We start from the raw sequence: 26,569 nt of genomic DNA, 5'->3' as shown, positions 1-26,569 counted from the left end.
GAAATTACCGTTAGAAAACCAAAATGGCTGCCGCTCAAAATGATAAGGACACTTCTTTATGGTGAAAATTTATTTAATATAGTAATATTAATGAACATTTTTGAATGCAAACATAAAATTTGTTGAATATTCTTTAAATTAATGCATGATTTATGCTTCTATCGATAAGATTTGTCACCAAATTTTAATTTTTTTAATCACATGAAAATTTTGACTTATTTTGATAAAATTCTATGAAAATATTGTATAAATAATTACAATAACTATTCAAAATCATAAATAAACTCAATATATACTTGTTCACATCCATTTATGTGCGACAAAGTTAATTAAAGTGAATATTTTTCGAAAAAAATTGTTTTCTCTTAGCAAAATTTTTGTAAACATTCAACAAAAATGGAAATTTTTTAACTAAATATTCCGATTACAATGCTGAAATTAGTCTATACTTCTTTATTTTTGATCATACTTTAACATATATTCAGCTTGGGAACTGTCACTAAGGAATTAAGTGACAAATCAATCGATTTTGTCCTGTAAATCAAGGTCATTGAATATGGCAGAAAGGAATTTTTTGAAAATTATCAAAATACGTTTTTCAGATGAAAAGTTTTGGCATAAATGACTTAAATTTGGCATTTTTAATCATCTTATGCTTTAAATTTTGCAAAAAAAATTTTCCAAGTAATTTTGTGTCATTAGATGGTCATACAAATCGATTGATTTGTCACTTGATTCTTTAGTGACAGTTCCCAAGCTGAATATATGTTAAAGTATGATCAAAAATAAAGAAGTATAGACTAATTTCAGCATTGTAATCGGAATATTTAGTTAAAAAATTTCCATTTTTGTTGAATGTTTACAAAAATTTTGCATAGAGAAAACAATTTTTCGAAAAATATTCACTTTAATTAACTTTGTCGCACATAAATGGATGTAAACAAGTAGATATTAAGTTTATTTATGATTTTGAATAGTTATTGTAATTATTTATACAATATTTGCTTAGAATTTTATCAAAATTTTCATGTGATTAAAAAAATTAAAATTTGGTGATAAATCTTATTGATAGAAGCATAAATCATGCATTAATTTAAAAAATATTCAACAAATTTTATGTTTGAATTCAAAAATGTTCATTAATATTACTATATTAAATAAATTTTCACCATAAAGAAGTGTCCTTATCATTTTGAGCGGCAGCCATTTTGGTTTTCTAACGGTAATTTCAAAAATACTTAATTATAGTATATTTTGTTAAAACCATATAACAGTATATTGTAAACTATACAACTATTCCAAATTTCAGCTCAATTGGATAAGTTGAAGTAGCGCAATCAAACAAAATGTGAATAATATTGTACTGTCCTTATCATTTAGAGCGCTACTGTATATCAGTTTTAAAATGAGATATTCTCGAGCAATTATGGTGTACTTTTCAAAAAAAGTGCCATTTCCGAAATATTTTAAAAATGGACCAGTGTCGTATGTTGAAAAAAATCATATCATACTCAATTATGCTAAATTTACAGGTTTATGATTCTAATGAGGACTCAAGTCAAAGGATTACAACACGCGACTCAGCAGTTAGTGATAAGTACCTTTATGTTTATTACGATGATTATAATGAACAGAGGATTTATAATGGAAACGAAAATCACAAGTTTCGAGTTCCAGGACTGAAAATTGGGTACAAAGTTCAACAAAAATCTATAATTTATGTAAATCGGAGCATTGTAATTGTTTCTAACTACCATGGGGAATATAAATACAGACCAATAACACTTGATAAGTTAGAGAATGACAAATTTCTGCTTTTATCTGATGGACCCGGAAGTGGAAAGTCAACATTATTTAGGAGAATGACCCTGAAATTTAAACATAATTATCCATTACGTTGGGTTTCTTACATCGACTTAAAGTAACATTATCAAGCATTCAAGAAGATGCTCAACTATTTTAGACCAATGATTCATCAAGAACCGTCTAGTAATTTAAGGTCATCTATACAAAGCATAGCTCAATTTCTAAGCCAGAAAATCTTCAATCTAACCTCAGAAGCTGAAATAGAAGTGTTCAATCAAAAATTTGAATCAAATCAATCAATATTTTTATGGGATGGACTCGACGAAATCAGTCCTTATTCTCTAAAAGAATCTTTGAGGTTATTCGAATATATTTTCAATTATACAAACAACATCCAGTGGATATCTACAAGACCAAGTTTTAAGCAAATTATTATCGATAAATTTCATGTAAAAGAACACAAGTTCTCTCCATATACTGAAGAGAATCGAAATGAATTCATCACAACGTTCCTGCAATCTGAGAAGTTTAGTTTCGAAAACATCACAGTAGCTAAGCCGAAAATTGATTCATTCATTAAAAGATTAGAATATTCAAAATATAAGGAAGATATTGTCAACAGTCCACTGATGCTTAACATGATCTGCAAAACGTATTCAATGTCACAGTCACTCGACAATTCCACAAATTTGTATACATTTTTTGAATTCTGCATCAAATAATATATAATATATAATCCTTTATTTACTTCAGTACATAGGTCGGAACAAAAAAGAGTCTAACTTGATATCAACCTCGTCGGTTTTAAATCAAATACATTAATGGAAAGTGATTCGTAATATGACATGATGTTTGCTTTGAGCAATTGAAATGTGGTCAAAAAAAAAGTTTACAAAAAGACCAATTAGAAAAAAAAAAAAAAAAAAAAAAAAAAGAATAAATCTGCATCAATCAAATGTTCGATATTGTTCAGCAAGAAAAAGGTGAAGTAGTCACAAATGACACAAGACGAATTGAAAGACAAGAAATGTTTCGGGAAGTTCATCAGCATTTTGCAATAAAAAATTTAGTTAGCAAAGGTTTCATAATTAAGGACTTTAACAATGGCAATACTATTGATCCCAAAATCTTCAAATCATGAAGCTTAATTTGGACTGGACGAATGAGGAGATTTCAAGGTATGGAATTTTATTTCCAGATCGAAATGGATTTATGAGTTTCGATCATCGAACACTAATTGATTTTTTTGTTGCACAATATATTCATGATAATGTTTGGAACCTAAAGTATGGAGTAGTGAGTCGAGATGAAGCTCGATTAAGACTTAATACTTTATTTTCACTTTTTGAAGTGAGTGGTGAGTTTTTATTAAACTTTGTAAGTGGTTTTATTGAAGAATATGCTGAATACAGATATGATTTGTTTAATGAAGAAATTAGTTACTTGATGCAACAAGAATTCAATGACATTTTCACTTTAAGCGAAATTAGGGCAGTCAATTTCTTCACAAAGTTTTTCAAAAAAGATCAACAGCTGCTTAAAACTTTATGGAAAATTGATGAACTTCAAACACCTTTCGATAGATATATCAGATTGTTCACATCCTCCTTAAAATTGCAAAATCTGAAAGAAATAGTTGAGCGAAATTTCGACAAAGATAAAATGAAAATTTTTGAAGGAAAATTTCAAAATATTAACTATCTATACGTATTGTGGAAGAACAAACACGACCAAGAAATTATTGAATATTTCACAAATTTCACACACTTATCTCAAGAGCTACAATCAATGCAACCGATTCTAAACAGCATAAACAACTTGACGAATTTCATCAAATTTATTAAATTTGAAAATTTCTCTCAGCCTGAATATTTTAAGTTCATTTTGATACATTTATATGACATCATTTTTGAAATGGATTCATTAACAGAATTCACATCATTTTGGGAATTAGCTGAGACAAAATTAAGCGTCACTCAAATGAAAACCGTATTGCAGCAACATAATCAATATTACGATAATCATACTCTATTTTTCAATCTTGATGTACAAGATGAAAATATTGTGAAGTATTTCTTAACATTGATTGAAACATATCGATAAAGATGAAATTGCCAATCTTTTGATGCAAAGAAATCGATATAATAAGGAAACATTCTTAAGTTATTTTGCAGATCGCCTTGAATATCCAAAACAATTTAAAGAAATTTGGACTTTCGTCAAAAAATATTTGAATCCAGATCAAAGAAAATACCTGTTGACCTCACACGGAAACATTTCAACATTAGAGAGTGTATGTAGAACAACTCATTTGGAATCATTTCTATTCTTTAAAAAGATATTAATTGAAACCTTCTCAGTTGATGAAATTCGAGATATGATGATGAAATTAGACGGAAATGGTGAAACTTTCATTTTTAATACAATGCGTTTTAGTCGTGGTTCTAGATTTTCATCAGAAGTTGCTAACTTTATAGGGAAAATATTTGAAAGAAATCACGATGGACTTCGCACATTGTTGGCTATAAGAAGTAATGAACAAAATGAAACGGTTTTTAAAAAGAACAATAACGATAGTTTGGATTGGAAGATTAAACTTAAACCATTTAAAAATTTAGCAAAGAAAGTTTTTACAGAATTTGAGTTAAGAGCACTTTATGATTAGATGTATATTCAAGATTGTTTGTAAAAAGGATAAATTAACTTAATTTTCCATAAACTCTTTTAAAGAAAGTTAATAAATTTTTATTCAAAATTCAAAAAACAAGCTAATTCTATTAAAATTTTATCACAATTTTCAGCCACGACTTCTTCTTCATGTCCTGCCTTTTCCTCAATTTCAGCTTTATTGTTCTCATTCTTAATTTCAACTACATGCTGAGCTTCTTTGACTATCACTTCTTCAGTTAAACTTTTTCCCATATTTTCACTTTCTGATGAAATTTCTAGAATCACCTCGTCTTGATTGTCTGCATGTTTTTGTTAATTTTCCAATTCTATTTAAGCTATTATTTTAAATCATTCTATTAATCATGCCATTTCAAAAAGGATTGCGAGACAACTCTTAATTACAGAGATGCAACCAAAACTGCGGATTTTTAAAGATCGGTGCTATAGACGATCCTCAAATGCTGATTAATTTTGTTGATTGTTGATTGTTGGATGGACTTCAAATAAGTACTGATACAAAGAGCTGGTCAAAAAGACATTTATCTGGAAAGATTCAAGCGAAGGAATGGCTGGATAGAAAAAGTGCCGAAAGTTTGATGGAAACATAAACTTTCTACATCTCCCTTAGTTAAAATCCACCAATAAAAAGACTGTCTAGTGCTCCAAAAGCAACATGCCATAGAACGATATGGCAAGATGTTAAAACAGAGAATTTGTACAAGGTTTGTGATGCGGCCAGCATTCGAATCAGATGGAAATCCTTTTACAACAACCTAGGCTCCAAGTTGCAGTATGGTTCCAGTAAGTAAGTAAATTACAATTTGAAATAATCATATGTTTATAGACTTCATCTATTTTATATCACTGAAACAAATTTTTAAAGTTTTTTTTTTTTTTTCTTTGAAAAATTAACGATTTTTTTTGAATTAATATGATTTGTTATAACATGGTATTGGACTTATCATGAACAAATGTTATACTCAATAATTGTTATAGATCTGTTAAGTTATAACTATCTGATTAGAGTGATTTGATGAAATTCATTTTATTGTGAATGTAAGTTAAATTTTAAAAATATGTATCATTTGAAATTCCTAAAAAATATTCATAGCAATGCCAACAAGTTGCTAATGCTGATATTGCCGGATAATGATTCATCAAATTAATATATTTGAAAATTTAAATCAAATTAATTTGTATTAGGGTAAAAAATATAATTTCTTGCGCAAAATGCAGTTAAAATTTTTAAATGTCCATAACTTTCGAACGGAAGCATGAATTTTACCAAACAATGTTTAAAAAAAATACGAATTTCGTGAATTTTCAGATTCCGTAAGAAAAATATTTTTAGGATGCTCCATTGCTTCAAAAATCGATCATTTATACTGTATATAATTTCTTGCGCAAAAAATATAATTTCTTGCGCAAAAAAATATAATTTCTTGCGCAATTTTGGACAAGTAGGCGATTGATTTTCACGACACAAAACTTCAATTTTCGGACGATTTATCCTACTTTCTTACGTTGTTTTGTTTCCAAATGGTTTAAGGATGCTTCTAGATTATTTTAAAAATATTTCAGAGGTTGAAATCGCGAAAAAATTACCAAAACAAAATTTTGAAATTTTCGTGTGCAATTTTGGACAAGTAGGCCAACCCAAAAAAAATTTGTGGTGATAATTTTTTCGTGTTTTTAACCTCAGAAATATTTTAAAATGATCAAGAAGCAACCCTTAACTGTTTGAAAGGAAGACTGCGTCGTAAAAGAGGGTGAATAATCAGAAAATTGATGTTTTGTTCCGTCAAAATTAATCGCCTACTTGTCCAAAATTGCGCAAGAAATTATATATTTTTGCGCAAGAAATTATATTCAGTATAAATGATCGATTTTTGAAGCAATGGAGCATCGTAAAAATATTTTTTTCACGAAATCTGAAAATTCACCAAATTCGTATTTTTTTAACCGATTTCGGTGTCAATAGAGTTTATCGTTGAGAAGGCATAAGCATTTAAAAATTTCATGTCAGAAAAAAAAATTTTTTTTTGGTGAATTTGTTCGCGCAAGAAATTATATAACGCAAGAAATTATATTTTTTACCCTATTTTATTTGTTTTTGAATGAATATTTTTTAGCAGACAATGGACATTATCATCTAAATGAGCATGCTTGTGAGTATTTTAAATTTCGAAAAATAGCAAAATTGTATATTCTTCCTCAGCATGCATTATACAATTTCCGAATGTTCACTTACTGGAGATACTTGATCAAAAGTGTAATCATCAATATTACTTGATATTTTCAATAAAACATCCAAAAACATTCAAAAAATATCTATAAAACATCCATTAAACATTCTATCAAACAAAAACAAAAACATTGAGTGCGTTCAACAATTTTTATCAAAATTTCAATCTTTTTTGTCATTAAAATTTAAGTTTTATAAAAAATAAGCAAATTCTTGGTGGAAATTTCACTTTCATAATGAATGCAAAGATTGAAGCTGAAATCGAACTTGAAAATCATCTTGAAAAATGTCGTTGCTGTTTCCGAATTATTGAAAAATCTGTCAAATTTATGAAAATTGATGAAATTATTCAGAAAAATTTCTTCGATTTGACTCAGATTGAGGTGAGTTTTTTGGGGGTTTGAGGGGTTATAGGTGTGGGAATATGGTTGAGCTTTGTGAATTTGAACTTAATTGTGAAGATATTGGTGACTTAAGGTTTAACATCTTCGAATTCTTACCTAAAATCCATAAAAATTTGCAAATTTTTCAACATTTTTTTATTGTTGACAAAAACAATTTTTTGACTTTTTTTTTCATTTTCCAGCTCATCTCATCTCCAGACTTTTCTACAAAAATCTGCACATTCTGCCAGAATGACCTTAATGTATTCTCAAATTTTCGTACTAGCCTCATAAATAATCAGCTTAAGCTCTATAGTCACATTCAGTCAACTCAGGAACAAGATTATAACAAACCTGAACATAAAAAATTTCATTTTGAGTCCAGCAATCAATACACGGACTTGAATCATTCATTTCCATCAAATGTAAAGATAAAAACTGAAAAAGAAGATCCTGAAGACATATTTGTTGACTGTGAGACGATAATTGAGGAAAAGGCTGAAAAGGCAAGAAAAAAGAATCAAAATTCAAAACCCAAAAAATGCTGTGAAGTTTGCGGTTCATCAGTCAACAATTATCGTCGTCACATCCTCAAAGTTCATCTTCATGTGAAGAATTATTTTTGTGATTTGTGTGGATATGCGTCATTTTTTCGATGTGATATGGAACAACACATGAAAGTACATGCAAAAAAGTCAATTAAACAGCAACAGACTTATTATTGTGAATCATGTGGACTTAAATTTAATAAAAAATTTCATCTCAATGCTCACGTGAGAGCAAAACACACCGAAAAAGTCAGAAGTCACATTTGTAACATATGCAACAAAGCATTTTTCTCAACTGAGAATCTCAAGAAGCACGTCGAGTCACACAATGATAAGGACATGCCGTGCGAATTTTGTGGAAAATTATTTTCATGTATCAACAATTTGAGGACACATTTGTATTATCATTCGGATCCGAAATTTATTTGTGATGTTGAAGGATGTGGAAAGAAGTTTTATATGAGAAAAAGACTACGGGCACATATGAAGACTCATGCCAATCAGAAGGATCATGTGTGTAGCTACTGCGATAAGAGATACTTTTCTCAGGTGAGTTTGGGGAAGAGGATGTGGGATGTTGACATCTGGTGATGGGTTGGTGTTTCAGAGCAGCTGGGGTGTGGTTAGGGATCACTATAAATAATTCATCACAATCAATCTGTTCCTATTGCTTACAATAATTTCAGAACGATCTCAACCGACACATTTTCTCAATTCACCAAAAATTGAGATTCTTCTGTGAGGAACCAGGATGTCATGGTAATTTTTCAAGACGAGAATACTACAAGAAGCATGCAATGACACATCATCAAAACATTGGAGCTGAAAGGTTGGAATTATTGTTGCAAAAAGTTAGAGATGCAGTTCCAATTCAGAGGGCACCGAATTAGGAATGACGATTTATAAGAAGGAAAGAATTGATATTATATGTTAAAATGTTGAATAAATAAAGTAAAGCTGTCAAATTAAATTTAATTTTCTGGTACTTAATAATTTTGCAGTTTCAGTTTGTATATTATATTATGCTGAATATTCAAGGAGCTGATCAATGTCCATAAAAAGTGTAAATCAAACTGACCTTAATTTTATTCCTTAAGCACTTTACAATTGGATGACTGGATGTAAGATTAGGAACAAAGTGTCCGTCCATGACATCGAGATGCTACAAATAAAATGGATATAAATTAATTCAAGGAACTGTAAGTTGGCATTCCTAATTTACCAAATAATCAGCTTCATTATCAAACAACTTCTGTGACTCAACAGCTAACTGTGACAAGTCGGCATTGAGAATTGAAGCACCAATTTTAGCTTCAAGTGACATTCTCGTGATTTGAACTTATTTTTGCCATTTTCGGATCATGTTAATTTAATGATGTCTGATTTGTGCTGAAATGTCAATTTATTGATCTTGTCAGAAACTTGTTGAATTTTGATAAATTTATTAAAAACATGAAAAAATTGTAAATTAAATGTGAAATGTTTTGAACCAACACAGATAAAGATTGTTTTGTTTTCTACTTGATGAAAACAATGTTCAGCTACGATTAAGAGTTCTACACATGTTTGGAAAGCTTTTGATGATCAACTGTTATGGAGCTTTTACAGATGTTAATATTTGAGCACTTAAAATGCTCTGAACTTTCATAAAAATTAATGTTTTTATGCCGATTGAATGTTTTTGAATGTTTTATTGTTATTAATAAATTTGATCAAGTTTACAGCATTAACAAGTTTGTTGACTGTTTGTCGATGATACAGTGAATTTGAACTTAAATGATAGACATTAAGGAAGTGAATTGTCCCGACTGTAATAATAAAATGATATTTAATTGAGACACTACTGCAAAAAGGATGTCACTTCAAGTACACCTCAGTTGTATGAGATCCGATAGGAAAATGGCAGCCAGGAGCTCCAAGGGATTCTTATCGTAGATTAGTTACAAAAGAATGTCAGCTCAGCATACGGATAGATAATTTGTTATAACATAAGCTCTACATCCCCCTGGCTACACCTCTGATGTCTGTTATACACACATGTATAACTTGTTATCCATGCTAATTGTGTAGAGCTCTTAGTATTGTTATACATTTTTCATTATTTCATTTCGAATGATCGAACATATCGGGAGTGTTTTTGATTGAAATTACGGAATTTGGACATCTTAAGGAAGCTCATAAGACTATTATAGTGAAAGTTATAAAGTCAATTTTAGATATTTAAATTTAGAAACAGCTCCAAAAAATTTGATCATGAAAGATTTTTACAGTAGTGTAGTGATCTAAATAGTGATGAAAAAAACTTAATAGTCGATCATCCAGATTGAGAATTTTAATAATTTTGAAGTTAATTTCGTTAAACTTCGGTACTAGAAGTGATAATTAATAAACATTGAACAATTTGAACTAGAATGAGTGCATTTAAATTGAACAAATTATCGTAAAAAGTGTAAAAATTGTAAAAAAGTGTGAATCAGCATTAAAATGGAGTATAATAAGGAATATATCATTAGTTATACAAAGACAGAATATGAAAATATAAATGAGAATCAAAAACTGTGTTGTAGAGTATTAAAATTTACATCTGAATGGACTTTCGTGGACTTAATTGATGAAATTTCTTATATATATAATAAAAAGCAATATAAAAATTTATTCGTTTTTATTGTTGAATGTGATGATGAAATAACTGACAAATCTGATCGTTTTGATGTGTTAGAGTCAATCCTCATAAAATTCAATAAAAATCGTCCATTAGTGTTGGTGTTATCATCAAAAAATGAAAATGACTCAAGAGTTTATTACAAAAATGAAAATCAGAAACTTGAAATACAGCCTGACCTTGATGATTTTGATAACTGCTTGCCATTCTTTAAATTCATCAAATCCGACAATGCAAAAAATTTGCAACTTAAATTTCTTGAAAAATTGCCACAAATTCCTCGATCTTCCTTAATTTTAAGATTATTAAGGATTTTTAATTTTCCTAAGATCTTTTATAAGGAATTAATTCAAAAATGTGCAATAAAAGGATCAGTCGATGACATTGTAGCTGCATTAAACATATGGCTTGATAATGTTGAAGAATCTATGACAAATGAAGCTGTGGAATGTTTAACAGAAGTTTCATACATAGCACAATCAGACAATGTGTCACCAGATGACGTAAATAATACAAACAGTCATGAAACTGAAACATCAATTTTATATTTGGCTGTAAAAAATTCAAAAAAAGATATTGTTGATTTCTTGATTAATCATTGCATGGAATGGATACAGAAACTGCCATATGATCATCAACTTATGATTTCTACAACTGCATTTAATACAAATCAATTGGATGTCGTGTGTAAGCTATTGGATTGTGACTATCCATTTCCAGACAACATCAATGCTACAGATGTAACTGACATCAATCTCACAGCAAAAATTAATTCACGAACAAACTTTCATACAGCCATTATAGCTGACAATATATATATTGTTAAAAGATTCATTAAAAATAATCCTAACCTTAAAATTGGATTCAATACTGACAATGACTCAGCAATACATCAAACTATATGCTGCAAAAATGACAAAATTCGTTGTATTTTACAATCACATGGATATAATCCGGGAAAAATTTATGAAAAAAATGAAGAATTTTGTAATCAGCAGGATGGAACTGCTGGGCGAATCCAAAGAAATAATAATGTAAATAGTGCATTACAAAATGATTTGGTAAATATTTTAAGACTCGAATCAAGATCATTTATACACAATAATAAAAATATTTCAAAGTCAACTAAACATGAATATTACAATAAAATCAGAAGCTGGTACAATGATATTTACAAGACTAAATTTGGATGTAAATTGATAGACGTAGCTGCACAGTGTAATAACTTGAAAATAATTTATGATTTTGAGAGCACAACCGTAAGTTTTTTTTTTTTATATTTTGTTTATAAAGTCTTCATTTTATTTAGGGTTTGCCAAAATTAGATGCGCATAGATGAAAAAACTGCAGGCCTGCGCATCTGGATGCGTTTCTAAATGCATCTGAAAATTTAACCAAATTCTTTAAAAACTCTTAAAATGACTTTTTTCAACATAAATTTATTTAGGTATTATTATGATGAAAAATCTTGGAAAATGCGACTTTTCCCTTAATTTTCATATATAATGATGAAAAACACTGGAAAATTATATTTTTTAAATTAATAAATAATGTTAGAATTTCATAGAAAATTTAATTTTTGATTTATTTTTCCAATTACGACGGTGAAAAACTCTCAAAAACGCGATTTTTCATCATTTTTTAATATTAAAAAGCTTCAGCTGTTCCAGAACAAAATTCTCCGAATGATCCTCAATATCAATTGGAATGATTTCAAATCAGTCAATGATATTCACAACTCAGCTAATCTTCCTCTAATGTCAGATTTCATATCACGCTTAACCAACAATTTCTATTCTAAAGTTGCACACCATTCAAATGAATTACTATCATCACTTGGCCAATACAGCTACAATTCACTGAGTTTTCGAGCAAAACACAAGTTGCCGAAACCTCGTCCTTAATTTGTTTAACCTGCTTTTATATAAATAACATTTTTTATCCTTTTTTTCTAATTGGTCTTTTTGTAAACTTTTTTTGACCACATTTCAATTGCTCAAAGCAAACATCATGTCATATTACGAATCACTTTTCATTAATATATTTGATTTAAAACCGACGAGGTTAATATCAAGTTAGAATCTTTTTTGTTCCGACCTATGTATTGAAGTAAATAAAGGATTATATTATTATTATCATCATTTTTTACGAAAAAAATTTCCATATAAAAAATTCAGATGTATGCAATTGGATGCGCATTTAGAACAATAGAAACTGCAGGCCTGCTGCTGCCCTGCGCATCTGGGCGAACCCTAATTTTATTGCATTCCACTTTTTAAAGCCTAAACACTTTCTAAAAGCATTAGAATATTACTTGCTATTTTACTTAGTTTTCCCGGAACATCTGATATGAACATATCCAATACATTCACATGTGAAAACGGTGTGAATATAAAGATTGTTTGATTTTTTTTACAGACATTCAATATGGACCTACAAGGCAGAGATTCGCTTGGTACTACATATCCTGTATCAAAATGGATCTTCATAGGTGCGAAATCATCAAAATTATTTAACAGAAAGCAAGAAATAAAAGGAGTCATTAGTCATGAAATTTGTCACTATGTTATGCGTCTTGTATACCAAAATAATGATAGTCCATTTATTAAAGCTGACCAAGAAAGATTGAAAGAGTTTGAAGATATTGTTGAGGAATATAATAAATGGAAAGTCAAGAACGATGAAGAAAGTCAAGGAGATGATGATGATTGCAATGGAATTATTTCTACAGTTTATAAATTATATGCACCTGAAGATTACGTTGCGGAACTTATCGTAAGAGGTCCACATATTCAAGCTGAATTTGACAATGACAAGCCAAAGGAACTGCATTTAGAAAATTTATATAAGAATCTTTTTGAATATTGGAATAAGCGTGTTATGCCTGATTTAGAGAACTTTAATCTTGAAAAACGTGAAAAGATTAAGCAATTAAATAAAAATTTTGGTTTATTAAAAGAAATTAAATCTTTGGATTATAAGCTGTCGGAACCAAAAAATATGAGTATTCAACCTGAAGGCAATGATGTCATAATAATATCAACAAATGTTCCAAATCTCTTGTTGATACAACTTTACAATCATGTTAAGGAAAAGGATTCAGAATTGTTGGATTCAAGAAATGTCTTTGTGTCTTTAACTTGCAGCAATAATGATGATAATTTTGAAAATTACATGGAAGTTCTTAAGCAGAATTCTAATTTGAATATATTTGTGGACTGTACGAAAGGAATGAATGTAAATGTAAAAGAAATTGTTGTAAATAATACAAATAAGTTTATTTTCTTAATTAAAGATAATAATCAATATGATAAAATATCAAAAAACATAACCTCAAAAGGTATTAAGCACAATCGAGTCACTGTCAATTATTCATGGAATGATTTAACAGAAGCAACTCAGAAATCGTTACTAAAGTCTGAAATTAATTTTCAAGGAAATTCTGCAATGACTTTAAATCAGCTGATTTCAATTGGTGATTTTACACAAGTTTTTGATGATCAGCAACTGAATTTGTTACTTGAAAAATCAGAAATGTCGATAAATTTGAAATTTGTTACACTTGATGACAACTTTAAAGCTTTATTTACACCAAGACAATTGATCAAGAAACAATTAAATTCTAAAGAATCTGAAAGACCAAAGAATTTGTCACAAAAAGATCTAATTAAAGACATTGAAGGTAAAAAATTCATTTTAATATCCGACAATGCTGGAACTGGCAAAAGTTGGACAATGAAGAATATTGCAAATGATTTAAGTGATTCCAATCGATGGATATCTTATGTTGATCTGAAGCACTTCTTGAAAGAATTTAAATCGTATTCTAATGTTCCTGATCTGAAAGACTTCATGACCAATTGCGTATTAAAGTCATTAAATCAATTTGAAATCAGAATGTTCTTAAATCTTTATAAAAATGGAAAAGTTTCAATCCTTTTTGACGCTTTTGATGAAATTGCACCGGACTTTGCATCATTTATGCTTGCCATAATTAATTCAATCAAAGAACATGCAGGAATTCAGCTACTGATCACATCACGAGACTTATTTGAAGCTGATTTGTCGACTAAATTAAATATTGATACAATTTATAAATTGGAGCCATTAACACAGTCCGAACTCATTAATATGTTAGCAGTTAAGTTAAAATTGTGTGATTTAAGACCAGATGAACAAAAAAAGACTCAAAACTACCGCAATAAAGCAAGAAAATTAATCGAAAGGATTCATCGAAATAGAAATCGCTTGATTGGATCTCCACAATTTTTCAAAATGATTGCTGATGTTTATGAAGAATTCAAAGATGATGTTTTTGTAATTACTTATCTTACTATTTATGGAAAGTTTGTTTCCATCCAATACACAAGATGGTCAAATAGAAAAGGTGGTTTAAGAGAGGAAGCTAATGTACATTTTCAACAATTAATGATGAATTTCTTTGACCTTCATAAATTATATGCACTTTTAAGTTATTTGCCAGATCAGAAATCATTTAGCAATCTTGAACTCGAAGATGATGACTCAAATAGAAGATGTTGTGATGAACAAATCATTAGTTGTGGATTTATAATTAAAATTGGTGATTCCTACTTATTTACACATGAAACATTCCGAGAATATTTTGTTGCTATCTTTTTTATTGACATTTTAAAACAAAACAGATCGACATTAATCACAAATGATTTCTGTCAAAATTTCATCTATTTTTTGAAAGGACAACAATTTCAAGTCATTCGAATGTTTTTAAATGAAGGCTTTGATGATGCCTCAATATCAAAAATTGTTAACAAAAATTTATCAAAATTTGCTGAACCGTTTTTCAAAAATGTCGAAAATATAAAGAATTTGACTGAAATATTTGAAGAAAATTGTAAAAATCTTGAATTATTTATTATTAAACTCTTCAAATATGGAAGTCGTGAGGATGTCCAAACAATTTTAACCCAAAATCAGAAAATCATCAGCTTAATTGTCAGTCAAACTGACTTATTTTTAGAATTTCAAGATTATATGATTAATCATTTGAATAAATCAAGTTTAAAGAGTTTTATTTTAAAAAATCAAATTATTAAGCACTTAATTAAGTCAACACTTGATGAAAAATATTTAAATTATTTTCTTGATGAATTAAGTCAAAAGATGAACAAAAGTGAATTAAAGGAAATTGCAATAACTTGGAACAACGATCAAGAAAGTTTGTTATTAACTTTATTTAAAATCGAGCAAGATTTTCGTCAGAAGTATGATATTTTAATCAGATTTATAAATAGAATTCTATCAGAATCTGAAATAGTGAAGCTGATATCACAATCAAATAAAAACCAAGTAAATGTGGTCCATCTGTGCATGAATGGTAAAGAAAAAATGGAAATTGTTTGAAAATCACAATTCAGTTCCAAAACTTTGTAATTTGTTCACCCAGAAATCGCTCATTGATGGAAATACTCCTTTACATGTTGCATCACATAATAAAGACATTGACTTTCACATAATGTTATGCAAGGTCTTGTTGGAAACTTTTAAAAATAAAGAGGAATTGATACAGTTGCTATACATTAAAGATAATAATGAGGACATCTTCATTCATCTTCTAGTTGAATATAACATAACTGATATAATTGAAATGTATTTAAATAACATTAAAAAATACTTAAAAGTTGAAGATTATCATGAAATGCTGAGAATAAAAGGAAGTTCTTATAGAAATTTATTTCAAAAATCATTGATTAGTGCAAAAGAAATCAAAACTATTCAAATTTTATGGAAAGATTATTCTAAATTATGCAAATCGACAGATGAATTCTTAAAATTGCTTGATGAACGAGATCAGTTTGGTAACAATTCACTTCATACAGCTGCACATTCAGGATCATATGATACTTTCCAATTTATAATAGATGAACTCGATCAAATCACAAATCATAAAAACATAAACATTTTGTTATCATCTGTTAATAATAACAACCAAAGTGTGCTACATTTAGCAGGAATATACAACAAATCATTAAAGCTTCATGAAACTCTTTGGAGAAATTTTCGTAAATTCTTTGACAGTTCAGATCTACTTAATTTTATCACAAGATTTGATGAAGATGGTGACAATTTCATGTGTAATACTATTGAGTATAATACACAAGAAGTTATAAAATATGCATGGAAAGAAGTAGAAGAAGTACTAAACAGCAACGATTATATAAAAAACAAATTCAATGATAAAATTGAACATTGCAAAAGATTAATAGAAAAAAAGACAAAATCAGAAGAATTGACTTATAAAGAAAAAAAAATTCTGAATCTAAAATGGATTGATTATCAAAATATTGGCAATTCTAAATTTATAAACGAAATTTTGCAAAAAAATAATAATTTTACTATTAAAGATTTAAACGCATTTGAAGCAGATGAAACTATAAAAAATCATGATCTTTTGTGGGAACATTTAACTAAATTTGGCTATAACAAAGCACAACTGATGAATTTATTAATTGATGGCACTAATTTCTTTCATAAACTTGTGATTTTAAACACAGCAGAAGTGATTAAGCTCACATTACACAAAATAAAAGAAAATCTCAATGATTCACATTATCAAGAAATTTTAAGATCAAAAGGTCAAATAGGACGGAATATACTTCACTTAGCTGCAATTCATTCAAAAGAAGTAAAAACTCATCAAACTTTATGGCAAATATTCCGAGATTCTTGTATATCTGATGATGAATTTTTGGAAATACTTCAAGAAGTTGATAATGATGGCGATAATATTTTTGGTCATGTGGCTACATTTTCTTCTGGTGAAATTTATCAATTCATGATTACCGAATTAGAAAGCATTACATCCCGCGAAGAAATAAGGAAGTTATTAAGAACGTTAGGATTTATGAGTCGAAATTTGTTACAATCAGCAGCACAACAAAATACATGTTTGGAACTTCATGAAATTCTTTGGAAAAATCTTGAAAAATATTTTGATGCGTCTGAAATTTTGCAATTTTGTAAACATCGTGATAATTATGGATGTAATGTACTTTTAAATGTAATTGAAGTAAACTCAAAAGAAATCAAGGAACTGACATGGAATAAAGTCAAGAAAGTGTTAAAAAGCAGAGTTGGCAGGACTTTAAAGTGGAGTCCGGACTTTGAAAGTCCGGACTTTCAAAGTCCGGACTTTGAAAAAAAAAGTGGAGTCGGACTTTCAAAGTCCGGACTTTAGTGGAGTCCGGACTTTAGAATAGTCCGGACTTTGAAAGTCCGGACTTTGGGACTTTGGGAGTCCGAAAAGTCCCATACAAATTTTTTTTTTTAAAGTATTTTAAAATTTTTTTTTTCGATTACACTGCGTAACCCGAGCTAAAAAAGTGAGTTTTTTGACATTTTTTTCGGTTACACTGCGTAACCCGAGCTAAAAAAGTGAATTTTTTGACATTTTTTTCGGTTACACTGCGTAACCCGAGCTAAAAAAGTGAATTTTTGACATTTTTTTCGGTTACACTGCGTAACCCGAGCTAAAAAAGTGAATTTTTTGACATTTTTTTCGGTTACACTGCGTAACCCGAGCTAAAAAGTGAATTTTTTGACATTTTTTTCGGTTACACTGCGTAACCCGAGCTAAAAAAGTGAATTTGTTGACATTTTTTTCGGTTACACTGCGTAACCCGAGCTAAAAAAGTGAATTTTTTGACATTTTTTCGGTTACACTGCGTAACCCGTCTCGCAACAAAGTCCAAAGTCCAAAGTCCAAAGTCCAAAGTCCAAAGTCCAAAGTCCAAAGTCCAAAGTCCAAAGTCCAAAATCCAAAGTCCAATGTCCAAAGTCCAAAGTCCAAAGTCCAAAGTCCAAAGTCCAAAGTCCAAAGTCCAAAGTCCAAAGTCCAACCCGTCGCGTAAAAATCAATTTTTTAGCTCGGGTTACGCAGTGTAACCGAAAAAAATGTCAAAAAAATCACTTTTTTAGCTCGGTTTACGCAGTGTGACCGAAAAAAATGTAAAAAAATTCACTTTTTTAGCTCGGGTTACGCAGTGTAACCGAAAAAAATGTCAAAAAAATCAATTTTTTAGCTCGGGTTACGCAGTGTAACCGAAAAAAATGTCAAAAAATTCAATTTTTTAGCTCGGGTTACGCAGTGTAACCGAAAAAAAATGTCCAAAAATTCCCAAAGTCCCAAAGTCAAAGTCTCAAAGTCCCAAAAGTCCGGACTTTCATAGTCCGGACTTTAGTGGAGTCCGGACTTTCAAAGTCCGGACTTTAGTGAGTCCGGACTTTCAAAGTCCGGACTTTTGGGACTTTTCGGACTTTTAAAGTCCGGACTCCAAAGTCCTGCCAACTCTGTTAAAAAGTAATGAATTTGAAGACAAAAAATGTGATGAAATCATGAAAAAAGATTTAAAATTTGAGGAACTATCAAAAGAAGAAAAAGAAATTTTAAGCTTGGAATGGATTAGCATAGCCAATTCTGTTGAATTATTTGAGGATAGAATTAAGTTATTCAAAAATAGAACGATTCCAGTTGAATCTCTGAAGGATTTGATGCTGTTTATTGCAGATCAAAAAATTGAAAATCATCAAATTTTATGGGAAAACTTGATAAAAAATTGCAAAAATAAAGATAAACTGAAAAATTTGTTCCTAGAAAAGGACCAAAATGGCAACAATTACATTCATCTTCTTGTGATTTGTAACAATCCAGACATAATTAAGTTCACGATAAATAAATTCAAAGAACATTTAACTGACTCTGATTATCAAGAAATTTTGAGATCAAAAGGATATCGTGGACGGAATTTACTTCACAGAGTTGCAATTTCATCAAAAGAAGTAAAAACTCATCAAATTTTGCGGCAAATATTTCGAAATTCTTGCAATTCTGATGATGAATTTTTGGAAATACTTCGAGAAGCTGATGAGGAAGGATACAATTTAATTAATTATGCTGCATGCCACTCAGACCATCACATAATGAAATTTTCAATTGAAGAGCTGGAAAATATTACAAAAGTAGATGAACTTAAATCCTTTTTGAAACATTTGAATGATTATAAACAAAACATGTTACAAAATGCAGTAATTGATAATAAAAACTTAGAAGTTCACAAATATCTTTGGCAAAAAATTCCAACAATTTTCAATTCTGTTGAAATTTTAGATTTTATTAACAATTATTGTATTGACGGGTTTCACATTTTACACGATGCTACGTACTGGAATGTCAAAGAAATCGCCGAATTTACATGGTCACAAATTCAAATTTTCATCAGCAATAAAGATGATCAGGTTAAATATTTAACTAAATTAACATCATTAAACAAGAATATCCATGATTTAGCATTAGAAAATAAATCAAAATATCCAGAAATAGTTGCATGGACAAAGGATTTGATGCAAAAATATGATATCAATTTTTGAGACATTACCATTAAAATATCAACAAATATTAAGAACATTAGACTTGAATGATTAGTTAAAGTATATCTTAGCATCATTACCAACCATATTGAGTCTAGTAACTGCACAAAGGTAAGCATTTTATTAACAATTTACTATTTAAATTAATAATATTTTTGAAATTCAACAGAATGAATTTGCACAACTTTGGCAGTGTGACAAGCATTCCTTGAACAGTTTTATTAATTTTACTCATCCATGTGCATACTTAACTCATCAAGCATCAACTCTCACTATCAATATTGATTACTGACGTGAAATTGTTGAGACATCTCAGCTCAATCTACAAAATGCTAAGCAATGTCAAAGAAAGGTAATAAATCACAGCATTTCTAGTCAATTGAATGTAAATTATCTAATAATAACTCTATTTTTAGTACAAAAACTATTATCAAGCACAAAGTCAATCAGCAATAAGGAAATCAATGTGGGATTTCTTGCGATGTTATGTAATAAGTGAACAATTAAAAAAATATTTAAAAATATAAATTCAAAAATACTCAATATAAGAAAATTCAATTTTGTATTCTTCAATACGTTAAAATCAGAGATCGAAGTCACTTAGGTCGGCGGCTAAAAATCGGCTTAGCTAAGCCGTTTTTCTAGCCGGCTAAAAAAACGGCTTAGCTAAGCCGATTTTTTAGCCGGCTAAAATATTCGGCTTACGTTAGCCGATCATTTTAGTCGGCTAAGACATTTAGCCGGCTTACGTTAGCCGCCGGCTAAGCCGTCACTAAATGAATGAATTAATTTCCAAATTAATTGGAAATTTATTCAATTAAATACAATAATTAATATACTAATATGATTATCTTATTTCTATACTTGCTTGTGAAGTATATAATTTCATAGAAAAATAATACAAAATGAATTTTTTACTCTTTTTTGATATTTTTTGAGATTTTCATATGTTACAATGTAATTTATAAATGTTACAGCAATCTTACTACTATAATATAATAAGGATTATTTTTTTTAAATGTTTACATGTAAAAAACTCAAAAAAGGATAAAAAATTCATTTTGTATTATTTTTCTATGAAATTATATACTTCACAAGCAAGTATAGAAATAAGATAATCATATTAGTATATTAATTATTGTATTTAATTGAATAAATTTCCAATTAATTTGGAAATTAATTCATTCATTTAGTGACGGCTTAGCCGGCGGCTAACGTAAGCCGGCTAAATATTTGAGCCGACTAAAGTTTTGGCTTACGTAAGCCGAATATTTTAGCCGGCTAAAAAATCGGCTTAGCTAAGCCGAAATATTTAGCCGGCTAAAAAATCGGCTTAGCTAAGCCGTTTTTTTAGCCGGCTAAACTTTTTCGCTTAGCTAAGCCGATTTTTAGCCGCCGCCGACTAAAAAGTCAGCGGCTTCGATCTCTGGTTAAAATATTTAAATTTTGTTAAAAAAGCATTTTTAATGCGAAAAATTTTGTAATTATTTATTGAAATTTTGTGTATTAAAAGAGACTTTTCTCAATAAATTGAGCATTTTATTTGTTTTTTACAGCTGACTATTGTGATTGTTATTGTGGTTTAGAATTTAAAGGCAGTGAATGGACTGATGAAGAAGTTGTTGGCTGAGAAACTTTTTAATCATGGAAAATGAAAACTTTTGTTTCCTTTCCAATGGTTTAAGTATTTTTATGCTGCTTATTTTGTGTTTAAAGCATTTAAAGATTCAAAATTTAATGAAATTTTTATTAATGTTTTAAAAAACTACAATTGCTGCAACATTTGTGAGATGATTAAGGAAGAATAAGCAATATTTGTGAGATGTAAATGAAACTAAAATAAAAATGACAAATTCAGAAATAGCGATGCAGATTGACAGTTTTCCAAAAATGACTACAAAATTTAACAAATATTGAATATCTTTTGACAACTCATTGCAGCCTTTAAATAAAGTTAAAATTAAAACCAGAGTTGGTTGGACTTAAAGTCCAGAATCCAAAATTTCAAAAAGATCCCTTCACTATAGAGTTGCCTCCCAAAATGAGTGGAGTCAACACCCGTTAACACAGTGTAAAACTGAAAATTTATATCCACGTTTTTGGAGTCCGATCTCAACCGGACTTTAATAGAGGTGACTGCTTTTTAGGGGGAGAGTCACACTGGAGTCCTGCCAACTCTGACTAAATTTACTTATTTCCCCGACCCTTTATCTTAGGCAGAGTTCGAAGTCGACTAATTCGATTTTATTTAACTCGAAATTTGAGTCGACTTTGAGCTTTGACCTGAGGAGTAACAAAATTTCGACACTCCAATGCCGAGATAATACAATAACCTAAATTATCTTGATTCCAATTATATAGCCTTGATTTAGATAGACTAAAAGTCATCGCAGTGCAATCATGTTCTAAATGAGTAATAATTTTAAAATGAAACATCATGTCTGAAAAGGATTGAATGATTATTCATATTGATGATAAATTCTATTTGAGAATAATGTATTTCTTGAATCATAATAATGATTATTAACTGACTTGTTGCTTCATAAATTTTATTTAGTTTATATTACTAGGACAATCTATAAGCACTCGATATCATTCTTATATTTAAAATAAGAAAAATACAACAATTCTGCAAAATCTATAAATTACAAGGTGGGTATAGGATAGCAATGCATTATTATCACAATTTTCAATCAAAAAACTATTTAAATTATTATAAAAATTAACAATTTTTTCTACAGATCATAATGCAGACTCCATTTCAAATCAAGTTCCATCTGATCCAACGTCAGATATTGAAAAATTTTGGAAAACAGCTCAATACCGCAGATGTTATTGAAATAATTAACATATCGTCCGTGGAAAAGTCCCTCGAGATGATTTCATCGCACTGGTTTAAAACAGAAATCATCGCAATAGACAATTTAATTGGAGTGACTATGAAAATTGATGACAAATTTGATCAAAATTTTGTTAAAAATTTTAGAAAATTAAAATTTAGCAAAAAAACTTTGATCATGTTTGAGTTTGAGTCAACGGTTGGGAAGCTTGACAGATATATATTTTGGAAAATGGCTGGATCTGAGAGAATTTATATGCTGGATTATTTTGAGGACCCTGATGGATCATTGACTGAATATTGCAAAATTTTTATTATGAAGGAATTAAAGCTGGAGAAGTCGGGTTAGTTTTTGGTGATTTTTATTAATTTTCATCCAGTATATCCAATTTTTTTAACAATTTTAGGTGTTCACAGAATATTTCATACCAAGGAAAAGATTAAACTTCAAGAACTAGGCAATGAATCAGGCTGTAATCTCCTTATGGTAGCCGTACAAGAAAACAACTGCAAAATGGTTCAAAATCTCATCGAATATGGATTTCATGTTGACTGTGAAGACACAAATGGACGCAATGCAGTTGAATTTGCATGGATCAACTACACCGATGAAACAAGTGACAACAATAGTCGAGAAAATGCAAATAAAATCATCATAAACTTGTTAAAGTTAAATTCAAGATTTCCATCAAAAAAAGTCGGCTTTGATTACAAAAAAGCTTCACCAAAGGTTCAAGAATTCATCAACATGTGTGAGAGTATGCATCGATTACTTGGTGAAAATAAATTGACGGAATTAAAGGAAAAGATTGACAGTGAGCCACACTTGTGTCATTTTTATAACAGAAATAATGAAGGAATCATATTTGATCGTGACAATAAAGGCGATATTGTTGCATTAAGCGATGACTCAAATTCATTTTATGAGGAAATTTCGGCTAACATCAACTTGAGTGAATCACCAGTTGCACACTTATTCATTCTCAAATCAAAAACAAAAGTAAATTTTAATCTACAACAGTCACAGATTCAATGGATGTGCATCGAAGATGCATTTAAGATACTTGATGAGATCCCGGAATGTTCATTGGTCCTTAAAGTAGCTGCAACATGGAAAAAACTTAAAATTTTCTGTGATTTTAAACAGGACATTGAATTTTATAAAGATCAGATTAATTCAATCATCACTAAGGCTGACATGCTAGCAAATGGAACCATTTATATCGGAGCAAAAAACTTGATGGATAAAATTAAAAAGTATGAAGTCATTGGAGTGATGATTAAGGAGTTGAGTCGACTTGCATGCATGATTACATTCATGAATAATACAAATCCATACTCATGCAGTAATTTCTCATCATCCAAAAAATTTTTTGAGGATAATGTCGTCAAGGAATGTGAAAAGAACCAAGAATTTGAGGAAATAATTAAGAATGCTTTAAATGAACCAAAGGAACTGATTCATTCGGAACTAATTTCATCGGTCGTTCAAATAATGATAAAGTATCGCTTGAGTGATGTTGCAAATATTCGGGAAAATGCCGATACGCTAATGAGAAAGCAGAAAAATGAAAAAACTTTAATGAACTTTTCAAATATCACAAATACACATACGAATCGAGAATGAGCAATACTTTGGATGTATTAAAGATGTTACATGACAACAGTCAGGTTATAAAGTTTGAGAATCTAACAAAATCGATGAAGGAACGATTATCACATGGAAAAATAATATTTCAGGTAGGTTGAATTTTTGTCAAATTATGCTCTAGCTGGCTTAACAATCAAAGTCCAGCCATAAATTGGCGAGACTCGGATGTGATTTTGAATCCTAGGCCTGGTACTTAAGGTGGTCATTTATGACTGTTTTCCAATCCTTAACTGATATCTCAAAATAAAGGTTGATCATTCCCAAAGTGCCTTAGCAGACAGTAAACATCCCAACTTAAATGAACGTCCTTAAATGTCTGTTCGGGGTATATGACATTCTATATTATAAACACTTAATTCCTTTGCTGATTCAAGAACGGTAGCCATGTGAAGCCGAAAATTGAGGGGTATCAGGGGGAATGTGATGCCACGTGAAGCTATGTGAAGCTAAAAATTCTGAAGATGAGTGCCACGGGCACTTCTGATACTCTAGTATTATTAGATTATTGGACTAGAAATTCACACGTCATAGGAATGGTCAAAAATCTGGCTTTTCCAGAGGCTACATTTTATCGAATGTGACGTGGGACCAAAGTCAATCTAGCTTAAGCATATTTAGACTACAGTCTCCCTTATACACATTTTGTATTTTAAATAGTAAAATTAAATAAATTTTAATTTTAGGGTGTTGAAACAACATTTAATGACCTCTTCAAAAGCGATGCAGATGTCCTCAAGCTCCTCACATCCAGCGAAATCCGAGACTGTCTCATCAAAAATCAAACAATTAAAATCTCCGACAACAATCAAACAGACATAAAATGTGAAATAATAAGAAGAAAATTTGTTGATGTAAGAATCGAAATGGATGAAAAGGTTCAAGATGAGGAAATGGTAGCGAATAAGAAGGTCAAGAACTATATGCAGATCAAAAGTGAGACTGAAAATGAAAAGTTTTTCTTACTTGCTGATAGTCATAAAAAAATCAGAACAGCATCATTTAAAGATTTGTCAATAAAGTTGAAAAACAGTTACAAGAGTTATTGGGTATCGTACGTAAAAGTTAAAGATCACAAGGACATCCTTGAGGAATACACAAAGAGTGAGAAGAAGCTAAAAATTCAAGACATAAACGAGTTATTCCAAAAGATTCTAAAATTAAAATCGGAAATGGAAATTAAAATCTTCAAAAAATTATTTGACATGAATAAGATCATCTTGTTGCTTGACACTATTGACGATGTGAGCCCAAAAGTCTTTGAATTCTTCATAAAATTACTAATCATCCTCAAAATGGAACGAAAACATCAACTTTGGATATCATTTCATCCAGAAAATATTAAAAGACTTGTGGATATCTTTGAGGTTCAAGCTTATAAGACAGTCATAACAATCTACAGAAAAGAAAAGAGAATGTTTATCGAAACAACATTAAAAAATCTAAATTTTTGCAATTCATCGCAGAGATTTCAAATTGCACAGCAAATCCTTTCCTTAATTGACAGAATTGAGGAAAATTTATCAAATTTGTGTACAATTGAGAATCCACAAATTATCGAAAATATCACAGCCTTATTCATCAGATCCAAAATTGACATCAACACAAGCCTTTGTGAGATTTTCGAGAAGGTTGTCGATCGAATCAGACGAAAAACTGAGATTAATTTTAAAAGTGATGAAAGAAATCCTCTGGCTGGCGTTCAGTTGCTGAAATTTCATCAAGCATTTGCACTTAAATCAGCATTTGGGAATCATTATGATGAAAAGTTTGGATTTAAGCTTGAGGAGCTGTCAATTGAGAAGAATTGGGAAAAAGAGAAGCATAAATACACAACGGAACGAATCACCAGATATAAGTTCTTAACATGTGATCCAGATCATCATGATTCATTTGATTTTGCACATGAATCATATAATCAATTTTTTATGGCACAATTTATAATATCAAATTTATTTAATCATGATCCATCAATTAAGCCTGATGAATTTCCAAAAGTATTTAAAATTTTATCAATTATGGAATCGGAGAAGAAAAAATTTCAAATTTCTCGTCTATTTTTATTAAACTTTATGTGTAATGAAGTTCAGACGGGAAAGCAAAAGTTACATCCAAAAGCTGAAGCACTGGTGGTTAAGGAGGCTTTGGGAATCCTCAAGGAAAAGGAGAGCAAATTATCATTGAGATCACTGGAATTATGGTCGATATTCCTCACTAAAAATTCAAATTTTCTCAAAATTCTGTGGAAAGTTGATGAGCAGAGCAACATGATTAAAATATTCATGACTAATGACTTGTTGAGTGATTCTGATGACTTTATGAAGTTTATTGAACTTGTCGAGTATTGTTTTGGCTCAAATTGG

At 29.8% G+C, this 26,569-nt stretch overlaps 3 protein-coding genes and 1 long non-coding RNA gene across 4 annotated transcripts; 3 read left to right on the top strand and 1 right to left on the bottom strand.

Annotated features, from left to right (window-relative positions):
* The first annotated feature begins 6,891 nt into the window (after positions 1-6,891).
* LOC139097060 (myoneurin-like) lies at positions 6,892-8,622 on the top strand. The gene is made up of 3 exons (XM_070648824.1): positions 6,892-7,104; positions 7,308-8,201; positions 8,339-8,622. The coding sequence occupies exons 1-3, from the start codon at positions 6,958-6,960 to the stop codon at positions 8,540-8,542; spliced, it is 1,245 nt and encodes a 414-aa protein (XP_070504925.1). The 5' UTR covers positions 6,892-6,957; the 3' UTR covers positions 8,543-8,622.
* Positions 7,483-9,120, bottom strand: LOC139097062 (uncharacterized). Its single transcript, XR_011545020.1, has 3 exons — positions 8,875-9,120; positions 8,731-8,814; positions 7,483-7,602 (listed from the first exon to the last, which is right to left on the bottom strand). It is a non-coding gene; the product is annotated as an uncharacterized lncRNA (long non-coding RNA).
* Positions 9,121-10,136: 1,016 nt separating this feature from the next.
* On the top strand, positions 10,137-16,856 carry LOC139097036 (reticulocyte-binding protein homolog 1-like). Its single transcript, XM_070648796.1, has 4 exons — positions 10,137-11,573; positions 12,733-15,511; positions 16,113-16,489; positions 16,848-16,856. The coding sequence occupies exons 1-4, from the start codon at positions 10,137-10,139 to the stop codon at positions 16,854-16,856; spliced, it is 4,602 nt and encodes a 1,533-aa protein (XP_070504897.1).
* Positions 16,857-22,756: 5,900 nt separating this feature from the next.
* Positions 22,757-24,185, top strand: LOC139097035 (uncharacterized). Its single transcript, XM_070648795.1, has 2 exons — positions 22,757-22,902; positions 22,966-24,185. Exons 1-2 carry the CDS (start codon positions 22,791-22,793, stop codon positions 24,183-24,185), a joined length of 1,332 nt encoding a protein of 443 aa, XP_070504896.1. The 5' UTR covers positions 22,757-22,790.
* The last annotated feature ends 2,384 nt before the right edge of the window (positions 24,186-26,569 follow it).

Source organism: Chironomus tepperi, unplaced genomic scaffold (genome assembly GCF_022539635.2).
Source record: "Chironomus tepperi strain 1889 unplaced genomic scaffold, CSIRO-AGI_Ctep_v1 contig_412, whole genome shotgun sequence".
NCBI classification, from domain to species: Eukaryota; Metazoa; Arthropoda; class Insecta; order Diptera; family Chironomidae; genus Chironomus; species Chironomus tepperi.
Note: the sequence above shows the minus strand (reverse complement) of the source record. Positions and strands in the feature narration are given on the sequence as shown.